We start from the raw sequence: 15,081 nt of genomic DNA, 5'->3' as shown, positions 1-15,081 counted from the left end.
ACCCACTGCAGGTATGAGCCGAGGCAGCATCAGGTACACTTGCTGACACACTCCAGCAGCTCCATCCGGATGGCAATGCGGACATGCCAGCCTAGCGGGATGAGCCGGATGAAGCGGGAGATGATGGGGGGCCGCAGCAGGTTCTGGACTGTGGAGGTTCGGTCCGAATTTCCATAGAAAACCTAAAGAGGAAGGAAATACTATCACCATCACAGCAGAGGAGAGAAAAGGAAGACATTTCCTGTCTGGATTTGGCTCCAACTTTTAACTATGGAAAATCTCAATGCTTACCTCCAAAATCTGACCTTGAATGTTTGTCAGCACCTACATGCTCCAGGCATCAACAGAAATGAATTAATATTAGGTAACAACACATCCTCAGTCACACTAGCTGCTATTCAAGTGCTCAGTACTGTATGTCATCAGTTGCTGCCATATTGGATACTGCAGATAACATTTCCTTCATTGCAAAAAGTTCCATTGGATGGTGCTGATAGAAAATGCCTCTTTATTCATATCACCAATTTTGTGATTTAATCCTTTGCATTTTGACAAGAATTTTGAAAAGGACCACATTGTGCTCAAAAGAGGAACGTTCCCATGTTCCAAAGGTATCCACAGTGGGGCTCAAGTGAAAACTTGTGAACTGGCTCTGAAGTTGTGAGTCAAAGCTTAACTGTGTGTGTCTGCATCGATACAAATGGCAAGTACTTTTTAGACTTGGGAAAAAAAGTGTTTTTTAAAAAGAAAAAGACATAAAAACTAGAGAGAAGAGTCTCAAAGTGGGAGAGCAGTGCCCAAAATAGAAAAGGGGGTTGCTTCCTGTTTTGGGGAATGTAACATAGCATAATGCGGTAGCTATAACATAGGACACAGTGGCTATTTGCCTATATTTTCAAAGAAACTTCTTTGCACTCTTTCCAGAGTCCTAATGCTCTGCCCCATGACACTAGAACATTTCATTTCCTTCTGGGATTATCTCCTATAAAAAATTTGGCTGCCGCATTGACCTCATCCATACACAAATCAAAAAGGACTTCAGCTGCCATGATCTTGACTTTATTTCTTCCCAATAGCAACACCCCACACCCTCTTCTCTAAGCTGTTTGCCCTTGAACCTATTTAAGTCAGGAGCCCGGTGAAGAGGGAGGACGGAACAGGCCCACTCCACACAGCTGCCAGAGTGGAGCACTTCTTTGCAAAGAAACATCAAGGCCTTCAGAAACGCAGAGCTTGAAAAAGAATTTGCCTATCTTTTTGAAAAGCCAACTAATAAGAACAAAAATGAAATACAATGTCCAAGTATCGAGATGGTTTTTCCTATTGTGTTCAAACTCCTTGAAATCTCAACCCATGAATGTTTTGCTGTACAAATTGTCATCAGAGAGTACAGAGCCTTCTGATGTTCAGCTACACATGTCTGCTTAACCTGATGAAATGTCTGAATTAGCTGGGGAGGCCTCACTCTCAGGCAAAAAGGCAATTAACTTTTCCAAACAGCTGGCGAGTTTTTATTTCACTGCAGTAGCATTTTATATACATGCAAAATATTGACTATATATATATGTGTGTGTGTATATATAGGGCTTCCCTGGTGGGTCAGCTGGTAAAGAATCCACCTGTAATGCAGGAGGCCTGGGTTTGATCCCTGGATTGAGAAGATCCTCTGGAGAAGGGAAAGGCTACCCACTCCAATATTCTGGTCTGGAGAACTCCATGGACTGTATAGTTCATGGGGTCACAAAGAGTCAGACACAACTGAGCAACTTTCACTTTCATTTAGCTTCCCTGGTAGCTCAGACAGTAAAGCGTCTGCCTGCAATGCGGGAGGCCTGGGTTCGATCCCTGGGTCGGGAAGATCCCCTGGAGAAGGAAATGGCAACCCACTCCAGTACTCTTGCCTGGAAAATTCCATGGATGGAGGAGCCTGATAGGCTACAGTCCATGGGATTGCAAAGAATCGGACACGACTGAGCAACTTCACTGATATATATATATATATAATATATAAACTCAAGAGCCTGTGTTCAGTCTGTGTTGAACAAGACTTGGGTCTCAGCCCTCAGAGATTAGTAGGATATAAAGTTGCTCAAAGGTTTAAGTGATTCTATTTCTTCTCAGCTAGAGTCCTTTTAACCATTTACATGGTTTAGTGGCTAACTTGTTGAGATTGTCTCAGTCAACAGTTAGGAGAAGCCGTATCCATTGATACATAAAGGGACGAGTACCTAGCCACATCAGTAGTAGATCAAGGAAACCCATGCAGCAAAGTGTTCAAGGTCCAATGAGTTTGGAAGCATCCAAATGGCCAGTCTTGATTATTTAAGCATCTCTGTGCTGATGTGAGGATTCAGACAAAGATTTCTTTTGCACATATGATGGCACTCATTGGTAGACAAACTGTGCTAGGCATGAGAGGTACAAGAAAAGACACCTGCATTGATATCGCCATCAGAGAGCAGATTGTGTGGTGGGGAGGAAGCATGGATGACTCACCATGCTGTGGGGGCAGAGTTCTGACAGAGCGTGACGACAGAAACACAGAGATGGATGGGAGGGAATTCCCAGAGGGGCTGTGTGGTGGTTTGGGGTAAGCCCGACATACCCGGTTGTTTCCAGTCTGGTCTTTATAGTAAATCCAGTTCAGGCTCTCATCGGTCCTGTACTGCACACTGTACTTGGTCATCCACTCATCGATGTCACAGCGCCCCTGGGTGAGGATCCCCGAAATCACCTTGACCTCCTTCAGATCTATCTGTAACCACTGGCTGCTGTCCTGGAACTTGGAGAGCCAAGCGCACCTGCGTGGACACAGCAAGTCACCAGGAGCCTTACCCCTTGAGCACCTCCGAAGAGCTGGGAGGCACTGTCTTTTGAGGGGACACCAGCACCTGCAGAGCACCCACAAAGGTCAGGCAGCCTGGGCTGCAATCTGTTAAGCACCCAGAGGCTTGTCCTCAAGAAATATCTGGCCTCTGATCCTTCTATAGTTTCTCTCTCCCTGCACCTCCACCACCCAAGGAAGAATTGCCAGATTCAAATAATTTGTCAAAGAAATGCCTTCAAGTGTAGCTAAAATCATCTTTGGGGTGTGGTTGAGCATGTTTTCCTCCAAAACATGCAAATACATGGTCATTTCACCCGCTAGCCCCTTCTTTTTCTTTAGCCTCTCCTGATGTTCTTTCTCCATAAGTTTTCTTTGTTCTCTTTAATTCCATCTCTTCATACCTTATCTGTGTCTCCTTCAGGTGCTGTCACCCATACCATGGTAGGCACGGTGCACAGAACATAAAACCAAGTGGCTCTGGAAGGCCTTCTCACAATTGTAAAGCAAACCAACCAATGAAGGAACTGATTTATTTTTTAGTTATATCCCTCATAATTTGTAGAAACCTATAGTTTCCCTTTATGGTATGTGTGTGCATGTGTGCACACATTGATTTAGCTTCTCAGGACTCTCAGCCCTTGGCTGCCTTCTCTTCTAATTCTGGACTTGCTCCTTGGGTGGCTCCTGACTTTTTAGGTACATCCCAGACCTTTCCTAAATTTCAAATCCCAAAAATCAATTGCCAGCTATTCAACTTCTCCTGGATGCTATACAGCATCTCAAAACATGTCTAAAAAGAGCTCTTAATTATCCTAACCCCAGCCTCTCCTTCCAGTGTTCATCTCTCTGAATGCTACCCTTTCCTCTCTGTCACCTCAACCATCTAATCCATCTCTTGGCTCTATCTCCAAATGTTCCTCAAAGTCATTTCACTGCTACCACAGTAGCCCATGTCACCTTCAGTTCTTGCGTGGACAGCTGGCATAGCTTATTTAACTAGTCTCTCTGGATTCCTCTCCCCACCTCACCCCCAACCCATACTGCACATTAAACCGTTCTTCCTATAAGAGCCAGAAATTTTTAATTGAAACATAAATCTGATTGTAATACTCCCCAACTTTAAATCTTTCTCTGGTAGAGTCTGCCGGTTGTCTCCCCATTTCCTCTACCCATCTTCCTTTAGTAATGGAACCCCTGAGTTTTCTGCAAACAAGTGGCCACTCAGCTAAGATCACATTTCCCAGTCTCCTTTGCAGCTGGATGGGACAATCCGAACAAATTCTGATCAGTGAGATGTGAGCAGCAGTGGCCAGTAGGATTGTGTATATATCCTTAAAGGAAAGTGTCTGCACCGTGCTCTTCTCTCCCTACTGACTGGACTGTGGATATGGCAGTGGAATCTAGAGCAGCAATCTTGGGCCCCAAGATGGAAACTTCATATTAAGGAGGAGAGAACAAGGTAGAATGAGTTTGGGTCCCTGATACCATCCAGCTGTCATAACAATTCTAGACTGCCTAATCACCTTCATGATGATTAAGTCTCTGTATTTGGGGGCTGTTTGTTACAGCAGCACAAATCTGTATTCTAACTCATGCACATTCAGGGTTCTTCCAATATCCCTAAAATAAGGACCACAATCTTTAACATGACTTATAAGGCCCATACCACCTGATTGCTGCCTACCTCTCTGGCCTTATCTCACCATCTAGGCACCTGAGGGAATCTTCCCAACTCAGGGCCTTTGCGTCTGCTGTGCCCTGTGCCTCTCTCCTACCTTCCCCCAAGCTGGCCAACTGCAATTCTCAGGGTAAAGATTTTTGCCTTAGAAACCTTTCCTGGTGTTTCAAATCAAACAGGTCTTTCTTCATCTCCCCCACAGTACTTCTCACACTTAGCAAATGGCCAGTTGTGTGACAATGTGCTTAGAGTCTCCCCCTCTAAACTGAGTGCTTCTCAAAGGCCAGGAGCTCATCCACCTTGTTCACTGCTATATCCATGGTCCTTGGCGCATGGAAGGCACTCAGTCAATATTTGTTAAATAAATAAATGCATTCTGTGTCGTTCATTTGTCACAGAGACATACTTTTTCAAATTACATGGAAAAAATAATCACCCAAGTTGCATGCCCTTCTTACCCAAAGCCTTGACTGTTGAGCCGGGCCTTGTTGGCAGTCCAGGAAGAATACCAGCCCACGTACTGCTCCACGTTGGAGCAGGTGATCTGGTCTGGTGTAACCTCTCCTGACTCGAAACCCAGGGGCTTATGGTATGGGCATTCTGGGAAAGGAAAAACAAGGCACATTGCAACACTCAGATCGCATGGCAAGACTCAACAAACGTGACATGATTGAAATGACAAATCAGACCCTCTCGTGAGGTGGAAGATGTTTTCCTTTGTCAGCACTGTTCTCAGTGGATAGGACTGGGTCTTCATTCTCTTCACTGCTCTTGTGAGAAGAGAGTGAAGATGTGGTAAAGGGGTTGTCATAGAGATTCACAACATTCATAAAAGCAGAGGGAAGTACCTCTTGGGTAGGGGGAAATTTTGAGAAATACTTCACATCCTTCACAAACTCAGAGACCTAAAAACTAAGAGATTTGTAGCAAAAAATCATACTTAAATGCCATACTCTCTATTTTCCTTATTAACACTGGTTAGCCATCCCACATGATGACATCAGAGTCCCTAATTGTCCTCAGGCAGCATATGATGCCAATTATGGGAACAAAACAATGGCGAGAGGCAAGAAGGGCAATTATATATTAAGACTGACTTCCTACTTGTAAATTGCAGTTTTCTCACTAGTCTAATGAAATTCTAATGAAAAAAGGAGAGGGGAATGAAATGTGCCTAAGTGACTGTTGAATAGGAACGTTTGAAAGAAACTGCTTTTTCCAAATAAGACTAGACGAAGCTGGTGCTTATATATGAATTTTCTGCTGCTTCTCATGTATTTCCTCTTGTATTTAGCATTGAGTTACCTGGTCAGAGACTGCCAGTTGCCAACCCAGCATCTATTCTCCTTTTCGTTTTGACTAAAAAACGCTAATTTTGTTGGGTGCAGCAATGTAGCCAGCTGTATATATATATATCTGTATTTCCCAGTCACCTTTGCAGTTAGAGTTGACCATATGACACAATTTCTGATCCATGAGATAGGAGAAGATATCTGTTGGTGATTGCCAATCAAATTTTGCTTGCCCCCTCTTTCTTCCTTGCCTAAAAGAAAGATCTGATGGCTGGTACAACAGTAGCCATCTTGCACCATGATGATAAGGCCAAGAGAACTGAAGAGACCTCAGCCTTGATATCCTTAAGCTATTTCTTACCCCTAGTTTTTTACCATGTGAGTCAAAGCAAAACTATTTCAATAAGCTACTACTTAGGGGGTCTCTTATTTCTAACCAAACCCATATTCTAGCTGAATTTATTTAGAAAACAAGTGGTAAATTTAGGCAGATACATTCTCCTCGTTTTCCAGTTGTGAATGATAAACTTCAAGTAAGGCAGATCAAATTACTTTCTCACCATGTGTAAATGTGAGTTCAGATTAAAAAGCCGAGTGTATTTACTAAGGCATTGTCACCTTCAACAGTAAAATGAGTGCTTATGTCTTTGTAGCAGATAATTTTCAAACATCAGTAAAATTGAATGAGGCATATAAAAGCTTGAATGACATCCTGAGGCTCTGGAGTGCCTGTAGGGATAGTCCTGCCCTGCCCCAGATGCTGAAGACAAAAGGACAGCTTCAGGCCTCTGGCCAAGGTGGCTTAACTGCCTTGCTACCCAGTGTACCAAAGGAATAGGGCCAACTCCCACCAGTGGCTGCAGCTTAGTGGAGCTGGGGGTCCAAGGACAGAATCAAGTACTCAAAGCTTCGGGGGGGGGGGGGCTATTAATGTCAAGAGAGACAGAATAGGAGTGCTTTCTGGGCCACTCTATCATGCCTTATGTGGTCAGATCATCAGAGGGGCTTGTTAAGAATGCCGGTTCCAGGATTCCACCCCCAGAGCCACCGCATTTTTAATGAACACACTTTGAAAGCACACTTTGAAAACCTTGGTTTGCCAGGAAGGTGTTTTGTTGGCTGGAGGATTCAGGGGGCCTGCTCTCTGAATCCTTGGTGGCCTTGGGGGTTCATCCACCTCCTCACCTCCCCCTCTGACCTGGAAGACGAGCCCAGCCACCAAAAGGAGGGACAAGGTCCCAGCATCAGAAAGCTAGGTTTCAGTTGGAAACCACTTATAAATTCTAACCATGGATGTCCCTAGGGCCCCTCCATCCTGAACCTCCCTTTTCTTATTCTAGGGCCACCAGCTCAGAGGGGAGAGGCCGAGGGAAAGGAAAAGCCATGGCCAACTCTCCTGATTGCTTTATTCTTGCCATTTGGCTCTTTCTCTATTTTCCCCCTCACATCTCTTCCCAATTAGCCCATCTAACAGTTAGTTATACTGCAGCGACCTGGCCAATGGCAATGTCCTTGGAGGCCTGTGAGGGCTTGTCCTGACATGGATTTGCCCATACTCTCCAGGGCAGATGATGAGCTCACCATCCCCATGGCTTCAGCTGGTGTCTGAAAGCCAAAGAGTGACTCCCAGGCCCCAAGCTCCATCCCACTGCCTCTTAGATATTTTCCAGGTGAACAGTTCCATCTGGGTGACCTAAAGATGCTTCACATTCATCTATCCAAAACTAAGTCCTTCAGCATCCAAGCCCCAAGCCTGCCCCTGTCCAGTGCTCCATGACTCCAGCCACCAATCTGCTAACCCAGAAACCCCAGTGTTTGGGCCCAACGCACCAAGTAGAGACTGTGATGGGTCTCAACCAGGACATCACTTGGAAAGTTAAGAAGTGCTGGTGTTCAGGCCATACCACCAGCAATTCTGTTGTCCTTACTCTGGGGCAGGACCTGGGCATGGGGTAAAGCTGCAGGTGATTTTAATGGGCAGCCAAGCTCAAGAATGCCACTTAGAGCCAGTTTGACATAGGATGGGATCCCACTCTCCCTTCAGTGAGCTTAGGCAAGCTGTTCAACCTCTATGGGTCTGTTTCCTCATCTGTGAAATGGGTACAACAGTAGTCCCTGCCTCCATAAAGTTGATTTGGGATTGTTTAAAACAGTGTAGAGTGTAGAGCCTCTATTGCCTGGCCAAAAATAATCAGCTAGTGCTGGTGTAAATAGTGTGAATTTGTGAGAGTATATTAATGTCTTGAGTTGTATACGTTTGTTTTTATGGTGAGAACTCACCAGCGGAAATAATCTAGCACCTCTCTACCCCCGTCATCCTCCCTATATCCATCTGAGAAGGTCAGCTTCCTATTTCTAAAGGTTTGGACTCTCCTTGCCTCACAAAGGAGTAAGATGTTTACAAGTGCATGCATGTGATTTGAGACAGGAGAGGCCTGTTGACAGCCTAGCATCCCTCAGGCTCATGGATTCAGAAGGTCCAGGCCTCAGCAGGAATGAGGTGACTCTCCCAGATGAGGTGGCTGGAGGCTTTGGGCTTTGAGCCTTGCTGGGGCCTGGGGGGACTCGTGATAGGGGCCTGAGCACCTCTGAGGGAGTCTTGGGAAAATCCCCCAGAATTAAGCTTGGTTCAGAATGACAAGGGCCACCAACAAGGTGTCTGCCCTCCTGTGAGGGCCAGTCAGGCAGAGAGCTGCCCCCAGTCAACCCTGGCAGGCCACCGAGGGGCAGGGGGCAGGGGAATGTAGTCCAAGGGGGAGGGACATGACCTTCAACAATCCTGTCTTTAGACTCCTCACAGCCCATGATAAAAGAGGACTCAAACCAGAGTTATCTAAAAATTGGAAAAATAGAAAATGTAACATTTCTCCTGCTCTTTGTGCCCTGGCGTGAAGGGCAGTCCACTCACATTCTTACTATTTTCCCTGGCTCCTCCTTTCCCCTTCACCTGGCCACCTCTTCTCATCCTTTGGCTCTCTTCCCACTTCCCCTGCCCACCCTGAGCCGGTGGGGACTCCAAATGCTGCCTCCAGCTCCCCTGGTCTGTCTAGCTCACCATTCTATCCTGAGCCCAGCAGAATGCCTGTGTGTGCTAGGCACTCAATAGATATTGATTGGATGGATGAATGGAGGGATAAACAAACTTCATCGCCTCATCTTGGGTGGTCACTGGGGATAAGCAGAGATAATGGCAGGAAGAGGGAGCAGGGAGCTCAGGGAGGCAGTGGGAGTTGACTGGCCCAGAGAATTCCCCATTGGTCTCATCAAAAACTGTCAATTGAGTCAAAACTAGTATTAAGCAATATAAACAATGCTAGAGGAATTAAAGCGATCCACTTCACACACACACGGAATATGTCTGACCCAAGCTTTCTGCTCAGTGGAGGTTACTATAAGCTATTAAGCCTCATTTTGTGCACTCATTTTACTCTTAAGGAAAAACCTGCATCTTCTGTGGCACAAGTGTCTCTTGTGATCATTAGATGGGTAAAGGCATCATCATATGTACTGCTAATTCGGGCTATGCACGGTTAGCATACTAGCCTTTCTTACTCAGTGGATAATTTTTCCATGTGTAGACATATGAAAGGCAAATATGAAGAATATTAACATAAAGGAACACAAAGAGAGTTCAGGGCCATTTTTGACAAAAGACATGTGACTATTATTATGCACATGTGTTAGACTTGAATCTATATGATGATGTAGTGGAATACAGAATAATGTTTATAAAAGAATAGAGTATAAACTTGAATATAATATGGAAATATAAGATCTAGGATATAAGTAAAACATTGAGTCATTGGATGTCTTATACTTTGATACCTTCCCTACCTTATTCCCCCCCTCTCAGAGTGACGAGGTAATCTTGGCTCACCATTGAAAAAGACCTTTTACTATAAGAGCGTTAAGCTGAGTTAGCAGGCCATAATGCAGCCAGCTGGCCACCTTCTGCTCTGTGGGTAGGGCCCCCTGGCAGGAACAGGCAGTGTGCACCTGCCAGCACCTCCCAGCAGCTCTGAATGACCCTCCTGTACTGTGCTTTCTAGGCTCTCCTTCTATCATAAGGCGGGCTCTGGTGGAAGCACTCAGTCTCAGGATCCAGACAGACAAGGCCATGTTCTTGATGTTCCAATGAGGATCTGAGGCACTGATGGGCAAGTGAATTCTGGAAAGTTGTGGCCAGTCCTGCTGTCCCGAATCATCTCTTTTGTGGAAAAGCCAATTTACATGAGTCAACCATGTAACACTAAGATTGCATTTTTTTCTTTCCAGGGAATATCTGTATTGCTAAAATAAAAACAAAAACCCCAGTGGGGTGAGGAAAACACTTAAGCTAAAAGAATTTCTGATTTCAGAACTTCAAGTTCATGGCAGCTGTGTAGGGGAGAGAGCCTGAACCACCCAGGTCATCTTCATGTTCCTCAGACACACAGCCCTCCTCAGCTGCACGGTTGATGGGGTCAATGAAACTAATCCGTATAAATAATCTCTTCTCAATTTCTTCTTAGAAAGAGCTTCCTTGGACTGGAATTCCAGGAGGACTCCCGTCTCTAGTGAAGAGAACATTTGTTTCACTAAAGGGTAAACTCCTTCAGGGTAGAGACAGCGGTTCATTTTTGTCTTCCCATCAGCACATCACAGGCACATGATGACAGAGGGTGGAATTGAATTCTAAACGGATTTATTAAGGAGAGTGCCTCAGTCTTGACTGCAGATCACCCCAGCACAGAAGGGCGGCAGGAGCTCCCTGGGATGTCCTTCCCAAGGGAGAAGCCCCTGAACTCATCAGCACTTAACTGCTTTCCTGGCTACCGGGCCCCCACTGTTTCCTTCCAGGAGACTTCCTTCAGAAACCAATTCCTACCCCTTTAGTAAATAGGAAAGCAGGCAGTAAAAGCTTTTGTAGATCCCCTTTCCCTACAACTTGCTATTTTAATGCAAATTTAATGAAATAATGCAGAGAAGCTCACATACTGCACACTAAGCCTCTCTCCTGGAGCTATTATTAGGCGATTATGTAAAGTGAATGACACGGCAGGGCTCCAGCATAACCCTGGAAAGGGGTGGCAAGGACAGTTTCAGCAAAAGAGACTTGGAGCTGTGGTAAATACTGAGCCTGGCAAATGTTTGCTAGGCCACTTGAAAGTCGGAATGTGAGCTCTTAGGAGGCAGGAAGGAAAGGAGCTACAGTTTGCCAGGTCCAGGACAAGATACTTTAATGCTTCATCCATTTTATTCCTCAGAAATACTCCTTAGAGCAGGTTCCACACACTTTGGCCTTTGGGCTAAATGTGGCTTCATGCCTGTTTTTATAAATAAAGTTTTATTGGAGCACAGCCATGCTCATGTATTTACATACTGTCTATGGCTGCTTTCTATTTGAGGTGTCGAGGCCCTGCAGTGCTCAGAGCCACAGATAATTACTGCCAGGTCCTGTACAGACAAAGTTTTCTGGCCCCTACTTTAGAGGAAGGCATTCATATTAGTCAGCAGAGGCTGCAGAAAAAATTGTCACAGAAATTTCAAAGGCTTAACACAACAAACAGTGATTTTTCACTCAGGTGAGGTCAGCAGGAGGTTCTGCTACATTTAACCTCCCTGGCTCCCAGATGAAAGGAGAAACCACTTTATCCAGCAGGGAAATGGACCCCATTTCAGAAGAGACACAGCTCCCTTAGCTGGAACTGCCCCTGTGAGGCCACCTGACTGTGAAGGGGCTGAGAATGTGAGGCACATGGTTGTTTGGTGAGCAGTAAGTGTCTGGGCATAGTAGTATCACCTCCATTTGACAGAGAAAGTCCAGAGTGGAGTCCCAGAGTTAAACAGTGATGCAGCCAAGATTCCAACCCTGGTATTTCTGGCTCAGAAGCCTGTGCTCTTCTCAAAATTGCTGCCTATGATTAGTTTATTTTAGGTAAATTCTGTTATCTCTTTCAGTGAAATTTAGGTCCCATCTTACCATCTCACAGAGGTCAAGTAGAGATCCAGCAAACTGTTCTGAACAATGATAGCAGTGCCATTTGTTGAAGCAGTGGCCATTGAAATTTGCAGTTTAAAGGCCAACTGGTGAACACCCGACTATGGCATTCAGGGGATTTAATTCATCAGAGTTGAAAGAAGAGAAACAGGGTGTTCCCAAGGACACCCCCAGGATCCGGTGCCACAAAGAGAGGAGACACTCACCCGGTGTGCAGTCCAAGGGGGTGGGGCCTGCAGACCACAGGGCATGGGCACCTCCTTGGCAGTCACACTTGCATGCTTTGTGCTGCCAGGGATCCTCACCCTCATCCTGCAGGAAGTCAGGGGCAGGAACGTCAGAGAAGTCACAGGCAAAGGCAACTGTGGTCAGATCTACTGGAAAAGCTTGCATTCACAAACCTCACTCATTCAGTTCCTATTGTCTAGGGCAGCTTTCACTCTACAGCAGTGCAACTGACTTATGAACCCAGTTTAACACACACAGTCATCACTCATCTTTGAGTCTAAATAGACAAGCGTTTGTCACTGTGGATGACCAGCTCCACACTTCACAGACACACCTATGCAGAGAGCCGTGTCCACCCCATTGTAGTGATCTTCCAGTCAGGCCCCTCACATCTGGAGATCCCTTCTGGGGATCCAGTTTTAAAAGGGACTGAATTCAAGATTCTGCCATCTGACTTAAGACCTGGTTCACTTGCATTGTCTCATTTATCTGAATCAGTCTTGGACTTTGTCCAGATAAAACATGCTATTTCCACCACCAGAAAAAATATATGTTTAAAAATACATTTTTAAAGAAGTGGTAATCCTATACATTGTTTTTGGCTATGAAAATCTTCAGAAACAGTATCCGTATGAATTCCAGCCTTCTTACTGTAACATACCTCAGTAGATGATAATCCCAGTGTGGCTGAGCAAAAAGGACAAGAGAGGAAAAATCAAGTTAAAACAAGAAAGAAAAATTCAACAAATGACTCATTACACGGAAAAGCAAAGTGATAATAGTCACAGAAAAAGTTAACAAGGCCCCTTCTGGAAGAAGTCAAAGTGAGTAAATATGTGCCTGGAAAAACATCCACAGAGGCTTAGAAACTAGGGACAGTAAAATAGAAAGACAAAGATGATGGTAATTATCTTGTTCATTATAGAATTTTGGAAAAATACATTAATGTTGCAAAGAGAAAAAAAAGCACACACATATATATATATATATATATACACATATACACACATACACATATATATATACCACCAAAGGTAACACTATTAACATTTTACTGTAAATTTCTTCTCTTTTCTTTCACATTTTAAGAACATATTTGAGAACCTATCTAAACAATGTTTTAAGTTTATGACATTCTTATTCCATTTAACATTGTCAGTGAGAGTTTTTCCCTTTACTTGTTAACTCCTTATCATTCATCATCATGGTTCCCAGTGTCTGCCCAATATGCTATTAAAGAGTTGATTCCTAGACCTCCTTGTGACATAGTTAGGTGATTTAGAATTAGGACATCATCTTTTTTAAAGTTTTTTTAGCTTTGTTTATTATCTACAGGAAATATCAAACCATAATCAAAGTATAAATACCATATAAATGATGAGGAAAATTGAAAATCTGCAAAATTTAACATAATACTAACATTTAACCTATCTCTATAGAAGTATGAATAAATAGAGTGAATGCACAATTTAATAGGAAAAGAGTTTGTCTATGTTAGCATAAGCTGATTGCTTAAACCTGCACTGTCCATTGCAGTAGTCACTAGTTGCATGTGGCTATTTGAATTTAAATTCATTAATAAAATTAAGAATTCAATTGCTCAGTCATACCAGCCAAATTTCAAGTGTTTGCTGGCCACATGTGACTTAGTGGCTCCTGTACTGGGCAGCACAGATATATAACATTTCCATCATCACCCAAGGTTCCATTAGACAGTGCTAGTTTACTGCACCAAAGCTCCATTTTCCATTTTCAACAAAACAAATTCTTTTATTTCTTTTCTGATTATAAAAGCAACACATACCTATTATAAAAATCTCAAAAAAACTCCAAGTATAGGTAGTAGATATAAAAGTCCCTCCTTAACCACTTTCCTGTCTAAAAATTGAATCTGATGCCCACCAAAAACTTTCAGATTGTGAGAGTAAAGGAGTGGTCTCATCATTTTCATTAGAATTATAAAGCTAGTTTTTTTCAAATTGTGCCTTTCTTTAATAATATGTATCCTTCCACACACCACTTTGTTGTGTCCACTGTGAGCCTGGCTCTGCTCCAGGGCCTGTGCTTTCTGAAATGGAAGCCTTGCTCTCTGCCCACAAGAGGCCTGAGGACCCAGGAGAAGACAGATCACTGGACTGCGCACATGGTAAGTCCCCTGCTGGGTTATGCATAGGCTGTAAGGGGAGTCGAGGGGGCATATCTTTTAGCCTAAGCAAATTCAGCACTACCTCTCACCTATGGTCAACAAACTGCTGTCTCTCCTGGGCCTTATCCATTGATGACTCATTCCTAGAGACTCCTTGGTCCACCTGCTATGGGCAGAATTGACCCTCTCAGGTAGCAGTGTAACACTAGGGAGTATCATCTTGTTAGGAGGGCAAACCCTGAGCTGGCAAAGGAAGTTGCCAAGGGCTTCTTCTTTTTTTTTTTTTAATTGGGGTATAGTTGATTTACAGTGTTGTCTTAGTTTCTGCTATACAGATAAGTGAATCGGTTATACATATACATCTATCCACTTTTTTTTAAGATTATTTTTCCATATAGACCATTGCAGAGTATTGAGTAGAGTTCCCTGTACAATATAATGTATGTTTTTGTTTGTCAGAGAACATATATATGCATTTCTAGTGGGTAAATACTTGAGTGGAATTCCTGGGCTGTAGGGCACGTATATGTCCAGACTTTGTACAAATTACTAAAGATTTTTTTCAAAGAAATTAGACCAACTTATACCCCACCAGCAACATATGGGAGTTCAGGTTGCTTTATGACCTAGCCAGCAGTTGGTTGGGTCCAGTTTTAGGTAGCAAGAGATAATTAATGGGAAGATATCCAATAAACCAAACAAAACTATGTATTAATACTAGATTATTTGTACTAGCAGTATTTGTAAAACCCCAAACTGGAAACACGCATATGTCCATCAAGAGTAGAATGGATACACATGGTAGATTCATACAGTGGAACACTACTGCAATGGAAATGGATGACCTACAACTCCATGCCACAATATGACCACTGCTCACAAACAATGCTGAGTGAAAAGGCAGATGAAGTGGACATACTATATGAATCC

At 43.8% G+C, this 15,081-nt stretch overlaps 1 protein-coding gene across 1 annotated transcript; it reads right to left on the bottom strand.

Moving 5' to 3' along the window:
• Positions 1-29: 29 nt before the first annotated feature.
• Positions 30-13,211, bottom strand: RS1 (retinoschisin 1). The gene is made up of 6 exons (XM_040265361.1): positions 13,184-13,211; positions 12,667-12,692; positions 11,984-12,089; positions 4,964-5,105; positions 2,606-2,801; positions 30-182 (listed from the first exon to the last, which is right to left on the bottom strand). Exons 1-6 carry the CDS (start codon positions 13,209-13,211, stop codon positions 30-32), a joined length of 651 nt encoding a protein of 216 aa, XP_040121295.1.
• Between the last annotated feature and the right edge of the window lie 1,870 nt (positions 13,212-15,081).

Source organism: Oryx dammah, unplaced genomic scaffold (genome assembly GCF_014754425.2).
Source record: "Oryx dammah isolate SB20612 unplaced genomic scaffold, SCBI_Odam_1.1 HiC_scaffold_23, whole genome shotgun sequence".
Taxonomy (NCBI): Eukaryota; Metazoa; Chordata; class Mammalia; order Artiodactyla; family Bovidae; genus Oryx; species Oryx dammah.
The sequence above is the reverse complement of the archived record's forward strand: the minus strand, read 5'-3'. Positions and strand labels throughout refer to the sequence as shown.

Excerpts from the sequence above, each read along its gene's own strand:
- RS1 (XM_040265361.1), bottom strand. The coding sequence starts at position 13,211 with ATGATGATGAATGATAAGGAGTTAACAA. Across the intron at positions 2,802-4,963 it reads CTCAACAGTCAAGGCTTTGG|GTGCGCTTGGCTCTCCAAGT; the intron begins GTAAGAAGGGCA and ends GTGTCCACGCAG. Across the intron at positions 183-2,605 it reads ACCAGACTGGAAACAACCGG|GTTTTCTATGGAAATTCGGA; the intron begins GTATGTCGGGCT and ends CTTCCTCTTTAG.